Source organism: Orbicella franksi, chromosome 3 (assembly GCF_964199315.1).
Source record: "Orbicella franksi chromosome 3, jaOrbFran1.1, whole genome shotgun sequence".
NCBI classification, from domain to species: Eukaryota; Metazoa; Cnidaria; class Anthozoa; order Scleractinia; family Merulinidae; genus Orbicella; species Orbicella franksi.
The window spans coordinates 25,446,363-25,461,959 of NC_138147.1; the positions used below are offsets into that span (position 1 = coordinate 25,446,363).

Below are 15,597 nucleotides of genomic sequence, written 5' to 3' on the forward strand. Positions count from 1 at the left end.
TATCAAACACTCAAGACAATGTTTAGCCACATTTCTAAACCTCTTAAAGTTGGTCAAAAATACTCCGTTGCGCGTCGTATTTTCAACTCTCTTCTCGGTGTTTGGAAATGTGGTCAAAAACGGTCTTTCGCGTTGATATATGACGTTAACTTGCGGGAAGTTTACACCAAATTGTAAACTGTCAAATAAGTGTACTTGAGAAATGAAGATACTTTTCAAAACTCAATGACGTAGTGCGGAAGTATGCGGCTAAATAAATGATATCTTTATTTAGTAAACCATTTAGCCAATAACAAACAACTTATTTCCGTATACAAATAAGCACTAGGAATTGAATTGTTTCTTTCCTTGATGTTTGATGAAACGATAAACTGCTTCTAAGTCGCGTCATATCGCAATCTTATATCTGATATTTTAGGAGCACGAAAATATCCGTTTAAGAATTTCTTCTTCTTACGTCCAAATCTTTGCCCGGCTTACTGCTTACGCCAGCATGCTGTAGCTAAAGCTCTTACAGGTTCAACGACGCTAATAAATGCTTAAGTTATACTTATGATATCCTACATTTCGATGCAAGAAATAATTGCTACATACAGACAAAAAAAAAAAAAAAAAAAATTGAAGAGATGTAAATCATTGCCACATCAGGCTTTTATCGAAAAACCCCGTCAACCTTTTGTAACATTGTCAGGTAATAGTATTCAGATCAGGAAGGACTGCATAACAGTACTAAATGAATTTTGATGTAATAGAAAGCGTCTTGTAAGTATAAAAGAGTACATGAAGCGTAAAAAGAGCATTAAAATATATAGTAAAGACAATATTATGTTATGTAATGAAAGGAAACTAACATTATTTAAGTTATAATGTTTTATTTTCTAATTTAATAAAAGTGGTGTAAATAGCTTATATCTTAAGTAAATACCAAGTGTATCGCGAGCAACGCATTGCCATGTATTGTTACTTTCTTTTCTCGTGTAATATATCAAATTTAATGCCAGTAAATAGGGCCTGTGCGAAACGTATCGTTAAGTAATACAGCAAATGAGAGGTTTATTTGCATGTAATTTGAACCCATGTAGAAAGAAATAAGAATCGTCGCCTTGGTCATTGTCATTGTTGTTGTTGTCGTTTTTGTTTGATGTTCATTATTCCAGGCTGATCTTCAGTTTTAAGATGGCAGAGTTAACAACACTGCAAGGTATGAGATGATAATTCCTACAATCTGAAATGTAATCAAATCAAAATAGATAATTCTAAGATATAATATAGCTAGAGACGGTACATTTGAACACATATGAAGTGTGCTTTATAAAGTCTTTGAATATTAAACAAAGAAATCAAGGAAATTAAAAAAAAAGAGGGAAAGGAAGAAAGAGACAAATGGAGATAAAAAAGGGGGGGGGAGAAGGAGAGAATGAAAAAAAGAAAAGAAAAGAAAAGAAAAGAAAAGAAAAGAAAAGAAAAGAAAAGAAAAGAAAATACTTAAATCAAAATATATTCGTTTGGAACATACCGAGAGAGCAAGAGATTTGTTTATCACTACCAATCCTCCTACGGACAATCCGATTGGCTCTCCACCAAGATGTATCAGGAATTGCAATAGCTGAAAAAATTATGAACAACTGGCTTTCGATCTGTCGATATAATATAATATACATGGAAGTTCGTGCTATTGGAGCTAAATTACGAAGCACGTGATGACGAAATATCAACACATGGTGGTTCATCAAAGTTTACAAAACTCTACAATCCCGCAGTTACTTCACATTAAAAGTAATGACAGGATATGTCACAGGAATTGTAGTGACGGGCAACATAATTATACGTACCTGCAGATGCTCTTTTTTGTCTGGTGTGCCTACATTATAAATGGTGTCATAGAAACTGTGAATCTAAGAAAAAAAATATTCATTTCACAACTACAGTACAAAATAAATCGCTGAATCAGTGGTACAAATAAAGCGCCTGGAACATAGTTAATACATGGGACTGGTTATGAAGCCCGGAAAACATCAAAGGAGAAAACAAAGATGCCAAGATTTATGTTGGAAGGTCCAAAACCGTGCGCAATCTTTTGATTTGCGCTCATACACTCTGCATGAGTTACGTAACCAAAACATTTCTATTGGTTGATTCCTAGGTCAGTAGTAAACAACTATTGTGTTTTGTGCACGGTTAAGGCGAAAAAAGAGAACAAAAACATACAACACAGAACTTTTGTTGAGTTTCATAGCAATTTCACTCTATTAACTATGGCCTGGAAGTATACCGAATGTATATATAAAAATATATACTGCTGTTGTAAGCTTGTTAAGTTAGTTAAAAGATTGCCACAGAAATCGTAACCGTGTGCGTTCTTCGTTTTATAACCAGTTTAAAATCAGTCGGATAATAAACATATTATTAGTAAGTCAAATGCCTTCTTATCGCAGAATATTTTTGTTGCATAATTATAATTTAGTTGTTGTTCGGGTCTCGACACATTTGGTGGGTTTGTCTTCTGTTTAGCAGGTCTCGATAAAATTTACAGCAAGGATCATACTTAACAGTCCAATATGGTTAAGATACGCTATATAAGTCTGTTTGTTTGTTTTTTCTGTTACCATTACCAGTGTAACCAGTAAGAAAAGGACATATGGCATGAAATGTGGTGATATTCAAAACCCCACCGCAAGAAATTTAAAGCATGGCCAAGAACAACGGTTACGTAAAGCAAAACAACAACAATAACACTTGCTTGCAGCTAGAATAAAACAACGACAACAAAATTTGACAGGAACAGCTGTTACCGCAATAAATAGCTAGTTTTCTGCAGGTTGCAAAAAAGACAGGGTAAAGGCGAGCTTACTGAACATAACCAACCGTGCTCTCACCTTCTCATTGACTCTTATTCCAAACACAAGGATAAGAGCGACTTCCCCCGACAGGCCCATCCACCAGTAAAGAACAGTAATGATGTAAGATACGTCATCTTCATTTGAATTCTTTAACAACTGATGAAAATTGAAGCAAATAAGAGGAATATGCAGGGACATTACAATAAAGAGGTACGGCGAAAAGACTTTATCGGCCAAAGCAACTGTTTCACAGAGTTTGTGATGCTCCTGCCTCAGCCATCCGATGTTGATAGAAGTGGAATTCTGCGTGGATAACTTCTTGTGCAAATTCTCAAACATTCCTGACAAAACCGTGCATACGACACAAAACAACAACCCTGGTAATACCCATGCAAACGAGTTAAAAGCGCCAAACACTAAGTGAAGCAAGCGGTATGCCAAAAATCCATTCCACGGTTGAAACCGCGCTACCGAGATACATCGGTAAAAATCTAGAGCTGCGAGGCAGATAGAGTTAAAGGCAACGGCACAGCATGCTATAGCCAAAAGGGTACTCAGCCTTCGCTTGGTCAGTCCACTGAGATCAGATTCTTTTGTGAATAAGTTGCTAACAAGTTTTGACAAACGCGATGGCTGTTTCTGGGATTTAGGCAAAACAAAAAGGCATATGATGTTAGTTCCCATGCATTCTAAATACCAAATGCTAAACGTCAGTAAAAAGTAAGTATTTTGCATTTGGGTAAAACCTTCAAAGAAAATGCTCATGACTGCTTGTACAAAGATGATGCACTGTCCCAGCAACACACTTGCACAGTAAAATCGCGAAAAACAGTTTGAGCCCCCTTGTGGAGTTTCCAAAAAGGACGAGTCACCATAGAACTCTCCAGCCAGTTTCATCATCTTCAAAATAGGACGAAGCCTGTACGAAATTTCCATGCGACGATTATTGCAATTGTCCAGTTCCGTTCCAAGTTCGTTTGCCTGAGACGCTTCGTGTATCTCTTCCATTTCAAGGTTTTCTATTCGCGGCATTCTTTGGTTTTATACGGCGACGAGGGATGATCTTCATTGAGGCGAATCACCTGCATACAGAACTGTCCCTGTGACTAACATTTTTATACCACTGTTGAAAGAAAAATAACGGTGCCCGTGACTTTCTTTAGAGGATGTCCAATAGTTCTCTTTTCTCACGCATATAGTTGTTTTCATAAGTAATGTTCTGCGGGATATCAATTAACACCCTTCCGGACTTTTTTTTTTTCATTAGCAGCAATAAATTGACCCAAAACTTCACTGCATTTTTTCACTCCAGAAATCTCAAAACAAAACATTGGAAATGCGAAACTGATAGACTACTGAAAAAGGGATATGCTAAACAGATTTTTGAAAACGTTTACGTACTTCTCCTGGAAAATTAAAATCGTCTTCAAAACAGTAAAAAGTAATTATTTTTGCGATAAGAAACATGAAAAGGCGCAAGGTCAACTAGCTGAAATGAAAAACAATAAAAGCCTTTCAACTGTCAAAACTTAAATGCAATTGATGTTCGGAAATTGGACGCAGAATCGTGGCTGGAGGTGATCTTAATTAAAAAAACCCCAGAAGTAATTTAAAAAAATATATATTTCTTAATCAAAAAATAACACTATGGTCATTTATCTCTACTAAAAACTCAAAATGTGTTTTCAGCAAATTTCATTGTGAATGGTAGGATAAATTTGTTCTTTGACGTTCCTAAAATATATATACTTTATAGAGGTATTTTATAGAGGTAGCAAGCTCGAAGTAAAAAGGGGAAGAAGAGGCACATCCATGGAGTGAAATGCAACTCTCAATCTTCCTCAATCAATTGAAATTTTCCCGTTGCCTTCAATAGTTTACTCTTTACACCCGTAGATACAAAGGAATGACGTGCAAAGGGTATTAATGTGGTGCAAATACTCTTAAAATTATTTGAGCAGGGAAAGGAAAGTAATAATAATAATAACAAAAAAATAATAATAATAGCAAAAAAATTAATAATAACAAGCAGACATCCAGATTAACAACAACAACAATAACAACAAAAACGTTAAGATTGCTATCACTGTACTGTAGAATGAAATGAGTGATTAAAAACAAGACTTTGACAATATATTGCGGAGCCTTGAGTTCATTATTTATCCATCTTGATCTGGGACTGAAATAAGAGCTGTAGAAAAATATTTCTGATTCTAAAATTACAGTGGTAGCAAATGGAAAGTCATTTAATCTAAATTAAAATGGCGCCACTGTGCTTCCTCGCAACTGCGCGCAAGCGCTTTAATCAAACGCTATACATTATACAAACCTTACTCCAGTTACAAGGAAAAAGGAATTTAAAACACTTTACCTCTTTTTGTCAGTTTTACAGAATTTGCAGATAGTTTACTTTGACGCTAAGTAAAGGCAGCAAGGTGTACCAACTCCAAAACTATGTTTACTAGCAAATAACAAATATACGAAGAGTGCGAATCGACCTTTTTCTTCAATTGCAAACAGGAACACTATGGCATTGTCATTAAGTTGACGATTTACGTTTTTATTAACTTTCGATTTTGATTAGTATATACCTAAAATGAATGAAACGAATAAAGGTCATGTTAAGAACATTCTCATTTGGATCATTGTAACGTAGGCTCCGCAGATTCTACTGTACAGTCCTTCGAAAGTTAGCCTTCGTCCAAAACTAGGACACTTCAGCAATATGCAAAATGAATCGTCTTATTTTAGAAAAGAGTTTACTGCGTTAACTGACGGGCGTTGATCATCCAAAGGGTTTAAGAGTTGTGGGAGTGGATTCTAGCACATAGCATCCTGTTTTTCTATTTTTTTTTTCCTTTATAGGGGGACTAACGACAGATGTTATTAAGGGATTTATCTCATGAGGGTCATTATGTTCCATAACGAGGCAGCTGTGGATACACAGCGATCCGTGGCCTTATTCAGGGCGAACACGCTCATGTATTACCCTCTGACGCGTAATAGAATTATTTTAACTTTGTTTTCTTTTCCTTTTTAAACTTTAAATAAACTAGATATAATTTATGAGTTCCAATGATGAAAGCGCCCAGTAGAAGCAGTGGCATCACTTTTTCTCTTAAAAAAACAGGGTTAGCTATGCATCAGGCATTGACACTGAGTTGAGATAACGTTATTCTCGTAAGACAAGACGAGCCATAAATGCCAATTCCTGAACTGGACGGAAAACTCCAAAACTCGCAAGGTCTCTTTTAGATTATAATCAGTTAATCGCTCAATTTCAAGTGATAATATAGAAAAAAAAAAAAGGACAATTTCATAGCTTCGATAGATTACTGTTTTCCTACGAAGTGATTATATTCCTTTTAATTATGAAGGCGGTATGGTTGATCATCGCAGTTATACACACAACTTAAGCTGTTGTTTGTATAATCTCGTTGGTGCGTTTCTATCTTAATAAACTACTATTTCAGGTTTCATTCAATTTAAAGGTAATTTAGTATGTGGCCAAAATACGTCATACACTGTAACTGAACTCCTTCAATGATGAGGACAGTTCTACCCACACATTATTTTTTCTTAAAAAAAAAAAAAAATGTTGCGCAACATTTAAAGCGACTCTACGCATTAACTGTCAGAAAAGAGGGCGCTTTGACATACGCTTGTAATTTACTGAAATGTTCAGCAACCTTGCCCTTAAAACGGATTCGATGTTCCAAATTTTTCTACAATAATATTTATGTGTTTTAGGCTTTGGAAGGTAGGTAGTAAGGGACAGCTAGATAGCCCTACGTTTGATGGAAATGGCGGCGTATTAGCCCATGCGTATTAATCATTCCGTTAATTGTACTACGACGCTCAGAATACTAACAAAACATACGCTTTCGGCTCATGATGAAGCCAGCCCAGAATTATATCGTCAGTTGTTGTCGTTGTTGTTGTTTTTTTTGGTGGGGGGGGGGGGGGGTGGGGGGGATTTTTGGGGGATTTCTGGTTATATGTTTTAGCCTCGAATAATCTCAAACTGCAAAAAGCCATTATCAATGAAAAACACATTTTAAAAAAATAGAAATTAAATCCTGGATTAACGTTCAATAGGGCCTACCTGTAGGCTTACTACTTTTGTAGTAATATTAGGGAGCTTATAGCTAGAACGACAGCATATCGTCGAAGCCTAGCGCAACGTCGATTGAGCGTCGATTAATTTAACCTACAAATCAGCGAAATTCTAGAGTAATTCAGTTTATCTATTACTGTCAGAGCAATCTCAAAACTGATATCATAAACTGAAAGATTAAAATTTGTACAGTGTAGAATGTATTATTGCCGTTAATTATATGAAAAGATATCGTTTGGTAATCATCAAAAAAATGAAAAAAAAAAAAAGCGTTCATTGCTGGGCTTTCATTACTGCCAGTTGGGAGTAGAGTCCTCGAGACGCGTGATATATAATTTGCGCATAAACCAGACATGGAAGAGGAAGCCTGTATGTACGAGGAAGAAGATCACGATTGATTTAACTTGGCAACGTTATGAGCACTGCGAAGTATGAGATGATTATCCCGACGAGCTGCAATGAAACAGAAAATGTCTATTAGATTATTACTGTAAAATGTTTAGTTTTGGGAAGTAAAACACTTCAGAGTCTATAAAGTACACTTTTTTAATGCAAATAAGGTTTAGACATCATTGAAATAATTCGCTAAACGATTAAATATGCTTTTCCTACACGATCTTCGATAGTAAAACTAAAAATGCTTGATCGCTTCAGCTGGGGCGTTTCCTTTAAAGTATTTAATTGTGGGTCAGTGCCATTAAGCTCTTAACGCCGTTTCTTAGAAGGCTCCGGGCTGTCTCTTAGTTTCGAAATGATATTGCATGCAGGTCACCAAATATAAAAATAAATTTTAGAATGAGAAGATGCACACCAACATACAACAAGAACATCTGTGAACGAGAAGTGCATGATTACATTAACTGTTTTAAACTACTCACTTTTGAAATTTGTTATTAGTTTTGTGTCGATAAATTGTAGCATGCTCCGCCCCTGATACTCATTAACACACGATGGATCAGCCGCAACAGCCTACCCGAAGGTTTTAAGTTTATGAATACGACTTAGTTAAATCACTAGTTATTGCTCCATTTTGCTCTGGCTCTGCTTTTGTCGACAGTTTTTGTTTTATTGGTAGTTTTGTCAAAAACTAAATTTGGGTAAATTCATACCGAGAGTACAAGTGATCTGTTTATCACTGCCAATCCTCCTGCCGACAATCCGATTGGTTCTCCACGAAGATGCATCAGGAAATGCAGCAGCTAAAATAAAAGGAAATACTCTCCTGTTTATAGAGGATTTTGCACCTCTCTGAAGACAGAGGTGGAGGACTTTCAAACCGAACTATCGATCTGCTTGATGGGTGTCTAATTCAATTTTGTTATTTGTTTTTGGTGTTTATTTATAAAACTGAAGACAAATGTGCATCATGCCATTTGAAAGAGAGTGATAGCTTCCTACTGTTGCCCGTTACAATAATCAGCTGACTTTAATACTGGCATTATTCTGTAACTTATCTACTCATGCGTAAGCAATGTCTCGATTCATACCAAAACAATCCCCTGCTAACATAAAAAAAAATATATATTATTATTACAAAATTGAAATAACAACATTTTCTTCCGAAATATAAAAAGTAAACTAACCTCCAAATGCTCTTTACAGTCAGCAACATCAATGTTCTGCAGGGTGTCATAAAGGCTATGAATCTAGGCGGAAAAAGTTTAATAAATTGCATAATTATGGTTTCTCCTAAAATGAATATAAAATTGAGAATAACCCAGATCTAGACTTAATCTGGAGTCCAACACACTACCTAAGCTCCTTCCTTCCTTCTTAATGGCAGGAGGATGCGCAACTCACCTTCTCATTGACTTTTACCCCAGACCACATGACAAAGGCTAACTTAACCGTGAGTCCAATGCACCAATACGAAACATTAACAATAAATATGATGTTTTTGTCGCTAGAAAATGGAGATCTCACGAGCTGGTGGAAATTGATGCACATCAAGGGGACGTCCAAAATAACTGTCAACAAAATCAGAGGTGAGAATACTTTGTCGGCGAGAGTAACTATTTCGCAGAGTTTACCGTGTTCCAATCTCAGAGATCGAATATTGGGGACATAGGGACTCTCTGTTGAAACTTTTTTCGCCAAATTGTCAAATATTTGGACCAAAAATTCGCATGAGACATAAAACAATGTACATGCTAATCCCCATGCGAGGGTGCCAAAACCAGAAAACGTTAACTGAATCCAACGAAATGTAATTAATCCATTCCATGGTCGGAAACGGGCTACCGAGACATTTTCGTAAAAATCTAGCATCAAAAGCAAAACAGTATTGAGAAAAGCGAAGGTGCAAGCAAACGTCAGTGTTAAATACACTTTATGTGTCGTCTTTCCACTGAAATCAGATGTTGTTGATAGTAAGCTGTCGAAAAATCGTCTAAAGCGAGACGACTCTGCTCGCCTTTTGGGCAAATTAATGAGGCTGATCGTGGTAAATGCCGCACATTGGACATACCAGATGGTGAAGATCAATAAAAAGTAAAATGTCTTCATCTCCCTTAGGCCTTCAAAGAAAAGGCTGGTGGAAGCTTGTACCACAAGAAACCACTGACCGATCAATACCATCCCACAGTAAAAACGAGAAAAGAAGCTGGAGTCCGACTGCACCCCTTCATCCATTGAAATATCCCCATAGTATTCTCCGAATAGTTTCATTAACCGCAGAATGGGACGAATTTTGCAAGATAAATCTTCGCGATTGTCCTTCTCTATTCGTGACTCGATCGATTGACTTTCGTTTACGAAAGACCCTACTGACTGAATGTCCTCAAGCTCAAAGTTATGTACTCGTGACATTGTTTGTAAAAGCGGAAGAGAAAAAGTATCAAAGTGAACGTCTATACCGGAGTCTTTTAAGCGGGTCGATGACCGTAAAGCTCAAGACAACAGCCAGCTTGCAGCTGTTCAGAAATATATCCCTATTTCTCTTTAATAACTTGAGTATTTATGTTCTATGAATAGTGGGTGGTCGATTTCCTTTCAAAAAACATAACTAATGTTAACTTCAGTAATTGCTTTTATTCTTATTCTGACTTGCAGGATATGAAGAAAAGAGTTAAAATGTGCCAAAATAATTAGATATTGTTCATATTTAAAGAAAAGATTAGAATTTCAAAAACCCAAAAGGCTATGTACAATTTAAACTCATTTTGAACCCTGTACGGCTTTCTAAAGAAAAGAAGTAATTAAAAACCTAGATTTAGCATACGGTGACTTGTAAATGTCACTTACTTGTGCAAGCAAGATGTCACGTTTCCATTTGGAACGATAAGCTGACTGGTAGAAATTGTTTTCGTGCTGTAAAATGACATAACGAATACCGCCCATCTTTTCAAGAGGTCTAGAAAAAAAAATTGTTCTATTTTGTTTTTGCTTACATTTTTTATAACTGTTCACTGCCGGGTTTCGCATCAGCTTATCAGAGTTCCCTTAAATTTCGTGCTTTTATCGCGAAGGAACAATCTTCTTTTAAAAGAAGGTAATGTCAACACCGCCGGATACCAAAGCCACGTCGTAGAAATAGAGGCCTCAGTACACCCATATGCTGAAATCAGCTGCAGCGCCTCAAACTCTGGTGGGAGAGATATTCGGGTACAAATTAACAATCGCTAAGAGTAAATCTCTCAAAATTTATACTGTAAAATTTGGTGATGGAGGGAGATGTTGACTTACGCATATCTCAAATCAGTACTGTACCCATAAAACCCTTAACTCGAACTCAATCCTCTGATTCGTGCTGACAACCTGGCTACTTCAGCGCGCGCTTGTTCTGCAGTGCTACATTGTCAGAAGTTATATTTGTTTTCGCTGTTCACTTCACCCTCACTCAAGTTTAAGGTGATGGTGAACTTTGAAACTTCTTATTTTTCATCAAGAATCAGGAATACTCAGATAAATTTTTAAAAAGTAAATATAATTAGTCCAGTTTAAGAGATTTCCATTTGTACTAGTAATCAAAGTTCGTCATTGTGTATCTGTTACTGTAATTGTAAAGATTCTAGAGGTTGCTTCTTACTCAAATCTTAAACAACTACAGGGGTAGCGCGGCGCGAGATATTCGAACTCCACTTGGTAGATTCAAACTGATTTAATGACAGATCAAGTCCATAGACCCAGTTGACAATAGGTAGCGACTGACGAAATGGCGAAAACCAGTAGATCGCTACTGTTAGCAGATACGAATAGGAGTAGTAGTCGTACAAGTAGATGTAGTAGTAGTAGGTTCGAACTGAAAAGCGATAGTTATGAATACGTCCTACTTAGATAAGGCATAAAATGTAAATCTAACAGGATAGAAAAATCATAATAAAACTAACAAGATCACAGCGTGAAACAAATAGACGTGACAATTGATACTTGAAACTAATAAAACTGAGACGATAACAACTCTTGTCATAACAAACGAAGATATCAACGGCTATCGCGCAAAATATAGCTAAATATAGCGTGAAAGAATCACAATTTGGTAATCATATGACAATAAGCCTTAGCAATAGTAGAGCTGTGAAAGCGATTTCAACAAAACCTAGATAAACTAAATGAAACCTTTTCGTGATAAAAGAAAAGACTAACAATTCGCAACTTAGCAAATATCTACAACAATAAGAACTTACGTACTTTGGTTGACGACTCGTACCAAAAGGTAGCAGAGAGACAGCAAAATACACTTGAAATAGCGGTAACTTGGATTCTCTGATCGTAGCACGGTAGCGGTGTAACTTCACTAACAATGTCTGACTAAAAGAAGTTGCGCGTCGTCTTATATTGCCTATGCTACGTGAAAAAACGAGGGCGTTGTGAGAAACGTGGCGCCCACAATAAAGACAACTTCCTAGCGGCAAAATTCTGGAACTATTACATACGTGTGAAAGTCACGATTTTATGAAAGCTCTGATTTTGAAATCACGTACTTGGCTTGAATAATAACTGATAATAAATCAGTAGGAAGTTGCATAGGAAATTGATAAACGATCGGCGTTTCAAAACTGACAGTTACAATGATATAAAATAATTGGTACATGCTTTTAGCAGTTCTCTTAGAAAGTAGAGTTGCTCTTGGCTAGGCCTCGAGCAACTCTTCCGCTTCTTCCGCATCTTCTTATCTCCAGCGTGCATCCATAATTCGATGGACGCGCGCTAAGGAATAGGCAATTCTTAAAGGATTGATCCTCTGATCTATTTGTTTAAGAAGTCAATTAAGACTTGGATAGCATCGAGGGTAGAGCACATACAATATGTGTTGCAGCTAGACTATCAAGAAAACGTACAAATAAAAAGTGCATTAGTGTGTGGCGTGTTACCCATCATTTGTGACTGTACTTGAATCCGGCCATAAATAATATTTGTCAAACTGTGTTCTTAATTCTAACTCATTTACTGAAGAAAAGGAAAAGGAAATCTAGAGCAAGGACGTGGGCTTAAATTTGGCCCTCGTGCTCCATCTCCTAAATATTATCCTAATGGAAAACTGGGATGCCAATTCTTATTTGAATCACTACTGTTGTAGGCAGATGTCATTCCGCAAAAAGAATTATTTATGTTTTTTCCTCCGGGCTTCTCCTATTAACGTATCAACTGAGTGCTGTATTGACTGAGCTCGTTTACTGGCCAACAATAATTTTACTCTCACACAAACGTTTGGAGTAAAATGGCTGAGGGAAAGCCCGAAGCCGCTTTTATTGAAATAATCAATTTATAGTTCATATAAAATTTACAATCTGTTAGAAATCTTTTGGCCCAGTATAGGTGAGGGCAACCAAAACGCCATGCCATATGGCTTACATCCTGCATAAACATAAACAAGGTGGACAGGATCAGGGGAGGAGGAGGTGTGAGTTCAAATAAGTGTCTTCACTCGATGGAAAATCTGAGGGAATGCACAACCACGCTCGATAGCGAGGTTACTAAGCAAGCAGTTTGCCTAGAGGGGTTGCAATGTATTGCCCCTATCCTCCACCCCTAACCTGTGTCACGCAATACTACTTGACTGTAACACTGCAATAAGACCAGAGGGAAAAAAAAAAAACATAAAAAATTCCTTTCACAGACAAATATTTTATATTTAATGGAAAAAAAATTCATAAGACGTAGGCTTTAAGTAACATTTATATTGGTAGAAAGTAGTGGGTGGACCTTGATTCACTAACAGCTTCAATTGCTTCAAATGTGGTTCACTCCAGTAATGTCTAGCAGTTGCATTTAAACACCGAAAAAAACATATGCTACTCGCAAAAATAGCCTGGTTGCCCGACCAAATAAAATATGGTCCCAGCTATTACCTATATATGTTCTTTGCCGTGTCTCCTTTCAGAGGAACTTGCATTTGATTATCCCATAGCAGTTTGCTTATTTGGAAGGGAAAAAAGCTCACTTCTTGTTTGTTAGACTGAGTGTTGCATACGGGAACGGAACAGTATCTCGGTTCTTTTGAGAATGACTAGGACTTGCTTTTTAGGACCTGCTCTTTACAACCCACCTTTTTATCCTTTTCGTGGTCACTCCGCTGTTAGTGAAACGTTTCCTTTCTTATTTAAATTGGTAAAACGCCGTAGATGCTGTCCTTGATAGACTAGGACAACTTTCGCAAAAGTAGACTTCTGTCGGCAAATTCGAGGAAAAGTTGGGAAACACACTTTTTTGGATAAAAATTATGCGCTGAACACGAAACTCTTCTTTACCAAGTTTGGTTCTGCCATTTTGACCTTCAAATCAGCTATTTATATTACCATACATAATTAAGACATGAAGTCGAGGCTATACGTTGTATCACGCCACAACACACGTTAAAACTCTTTAAATATCAATAAAATGCAGCGGGTTACAGACGCAATATATGTTTGTCAAGTGCTCTGTTGGTATTACACGGTAATTACATGATTTTCTGTTCACGTGATTCTTGAAAACGAGGCTAGTAGCTATTTCCTGATTAAGTTAAGTAAGAAGGAGAAGAAGATTCACATACGTTTTCGAAGCAAGAGAAAACAGTTTCAAATACAATTTGTTTCATTCTATACAAATACAGTAGCACAAGGATGAGTTGGAAGGCATCTTAAAATCCTCGTCTGAGCATCCTACGAACAATCTGAATGCCATGAAATCCTTCAGATAGCAGACAAATACAGCGTCTCTGATGTCGAAATCTGATGAAACGCTCGGCAGTAGCAACAGGACATTCTTGATATTTGATATTCGTCCTATAGAAGGAGAGACTAAATTTCAGATCAGCTGTTTGAATAAACCTAATTTTAAAAGATATTAAAATATCCTAAACAATCTAACAGTACTGTACCATTCAATGCCCTTGGTTTTCAATAGTGTCATCATTAGGAACATTTTGGCAGCGGACATCTTTAGTACCTCTGCATTTGCATGCTCCAATGCATGGTAGTCCTAAATTCCGGCTGCTACACTTCATTGTTTTGCATCCTGATTTGCAGCCACAGTTTACCATCTCATCACAGCTTTCAGATACATGAGCAAGAGATAATATTATTAGCTTGGGTACGAGCTTGTCATTCAGTCTCGACCAGCCCATAGTCTCTGGAAGTGGTAGGGTAGGGGTTGTCAGGTGGGCTTGTTTCCATATCACTGCTTGTAAGTGGGCCCTTCTAATATGCAATCGCGCTGCATCACTCGTCGGGGGAAGAACTTCTGGTGACCGACATCTAGAAAATAACATTGTGCGTGCTTCATTGCAGCTCTCAGCATCAGCAACATTATATACTCTGCAGATGAATTTCTCAGAGGACGTCAGTGTCAAGTTGTCCAGGTCACCATTTCCTAGGTTTCTCAGCAGCATGTGGTGTTCTGTGAACTTCTTACACGATGTTTTCTTGCAATGGTCATCAAAGTAGGAGACCGTATCGCACCCTGTTATTGCATGAAAGGAGAGCATGGTATCTTCTACAGGAATTGTTTCCTTCAGAAGTTCACGAATCGAGTGGATTAGCAGATACATGGGCTTCTTTGATGTTCAAGCTTTCATCCACAACTGCTTGCAGCTCGTTTTGTCCAGCTGTGAAACTAAAAGGAAGAAAACATCCGTGTCTTGACACGAGATGACAAGGAATTCTGCATCCGAGTGTACACAGGCTAGTGTAGAATCATTCGATGTCCCCCTCTTCATGGAAACCTTTAAGCGTTCTGATGTCAATGTTCCGGCTGGAACACTTGACTGCAACTTCCTCTTCGAATCCACCACCAACAATGACGATCTTATCCGCTGGAGCTCCTGCAAGAATTTTATCTGATGAGAAACGTGCTAGATATGACTTGTTTTTTATCGAGAGCCACGAAATTGGACCAGGACTAGCGATAGCGACTAGGTAGCTATAGTGAGCCATCTTGAATAATTCTTCGAATGGGTGCGTAGCCTTGAGAACGCTTCTTTCTAGTCGCACACTTGATCGACGTTTCCCTGTATCTGTCAAATGCCACGTCTATTCGATGAAAGTCCTTTCCAGAGGCAAGAACAGCTTTCACAAATTTATCCTCGAGATCGTCGAATGTGTTGCAATCTGAGGGTCTTCCTAGCGCAATTACCAGTGCTTGACCATCTACTAGTAGCGTCGATCTCCCTGCGATTGGCGTGACCAGAGGACGTTCCGTACCACTACTCAAAACTTCCAT

The 15,597-nt window shown here is 37.4% G+C and overlaps 1 protein-coding gene across 1 annotated transcript; it reads right to left on the reverse strand.

Moving 5' to 3' along the window:
• Nucleotides 1-7,356: 7,356 nt before the first annotated feature.
• On the reverse strand, nt 7,357-9,826 carry LOC145482821 (uncharacterized). The gene is made up of 3 exons (XM_081461464.1): nt 8,758-9,826; nt 8,541-8,603; nt 7,357-7,410 (listed from the first exon to the last, which is right to left on the reverse strand). Exons 1-3 carry the CDS (start codon nt 9,763-9,765, stop codon nt 7,357-7,359), a joined length of 1,125 nt encoding a protein of 374 aa, XP_081317590.1. The 5' UTR covers nt 9,766-9,826.
• Nucleotides 9,827-15,597: the final 5,771 nt, after the last annotated feature.

Coding starts and splice junctions, on each gene's coding strand:
- LOC145482821 (XM_081461464.1), bottom strand. CDS start 9,765: ATGTCACGAGTACATAACTTTGAGCTTGAGGACATTCAGTCAGTAGGG. Junction 8,604..8,757: donor GGGTAAAAGTCAATGAGAAG/GTGAGTTGCGCA, acceptor TTTTCCGCCTAG/ATTCATAGCCTTTATGACAC. Junction 7,411..8,540: donor ACTGTAAAGAGCATTTGGAG/GTTAGTTTACTT, acceptor GTTTCATTGCAG/CTCGTCGGGATAATCATCTC.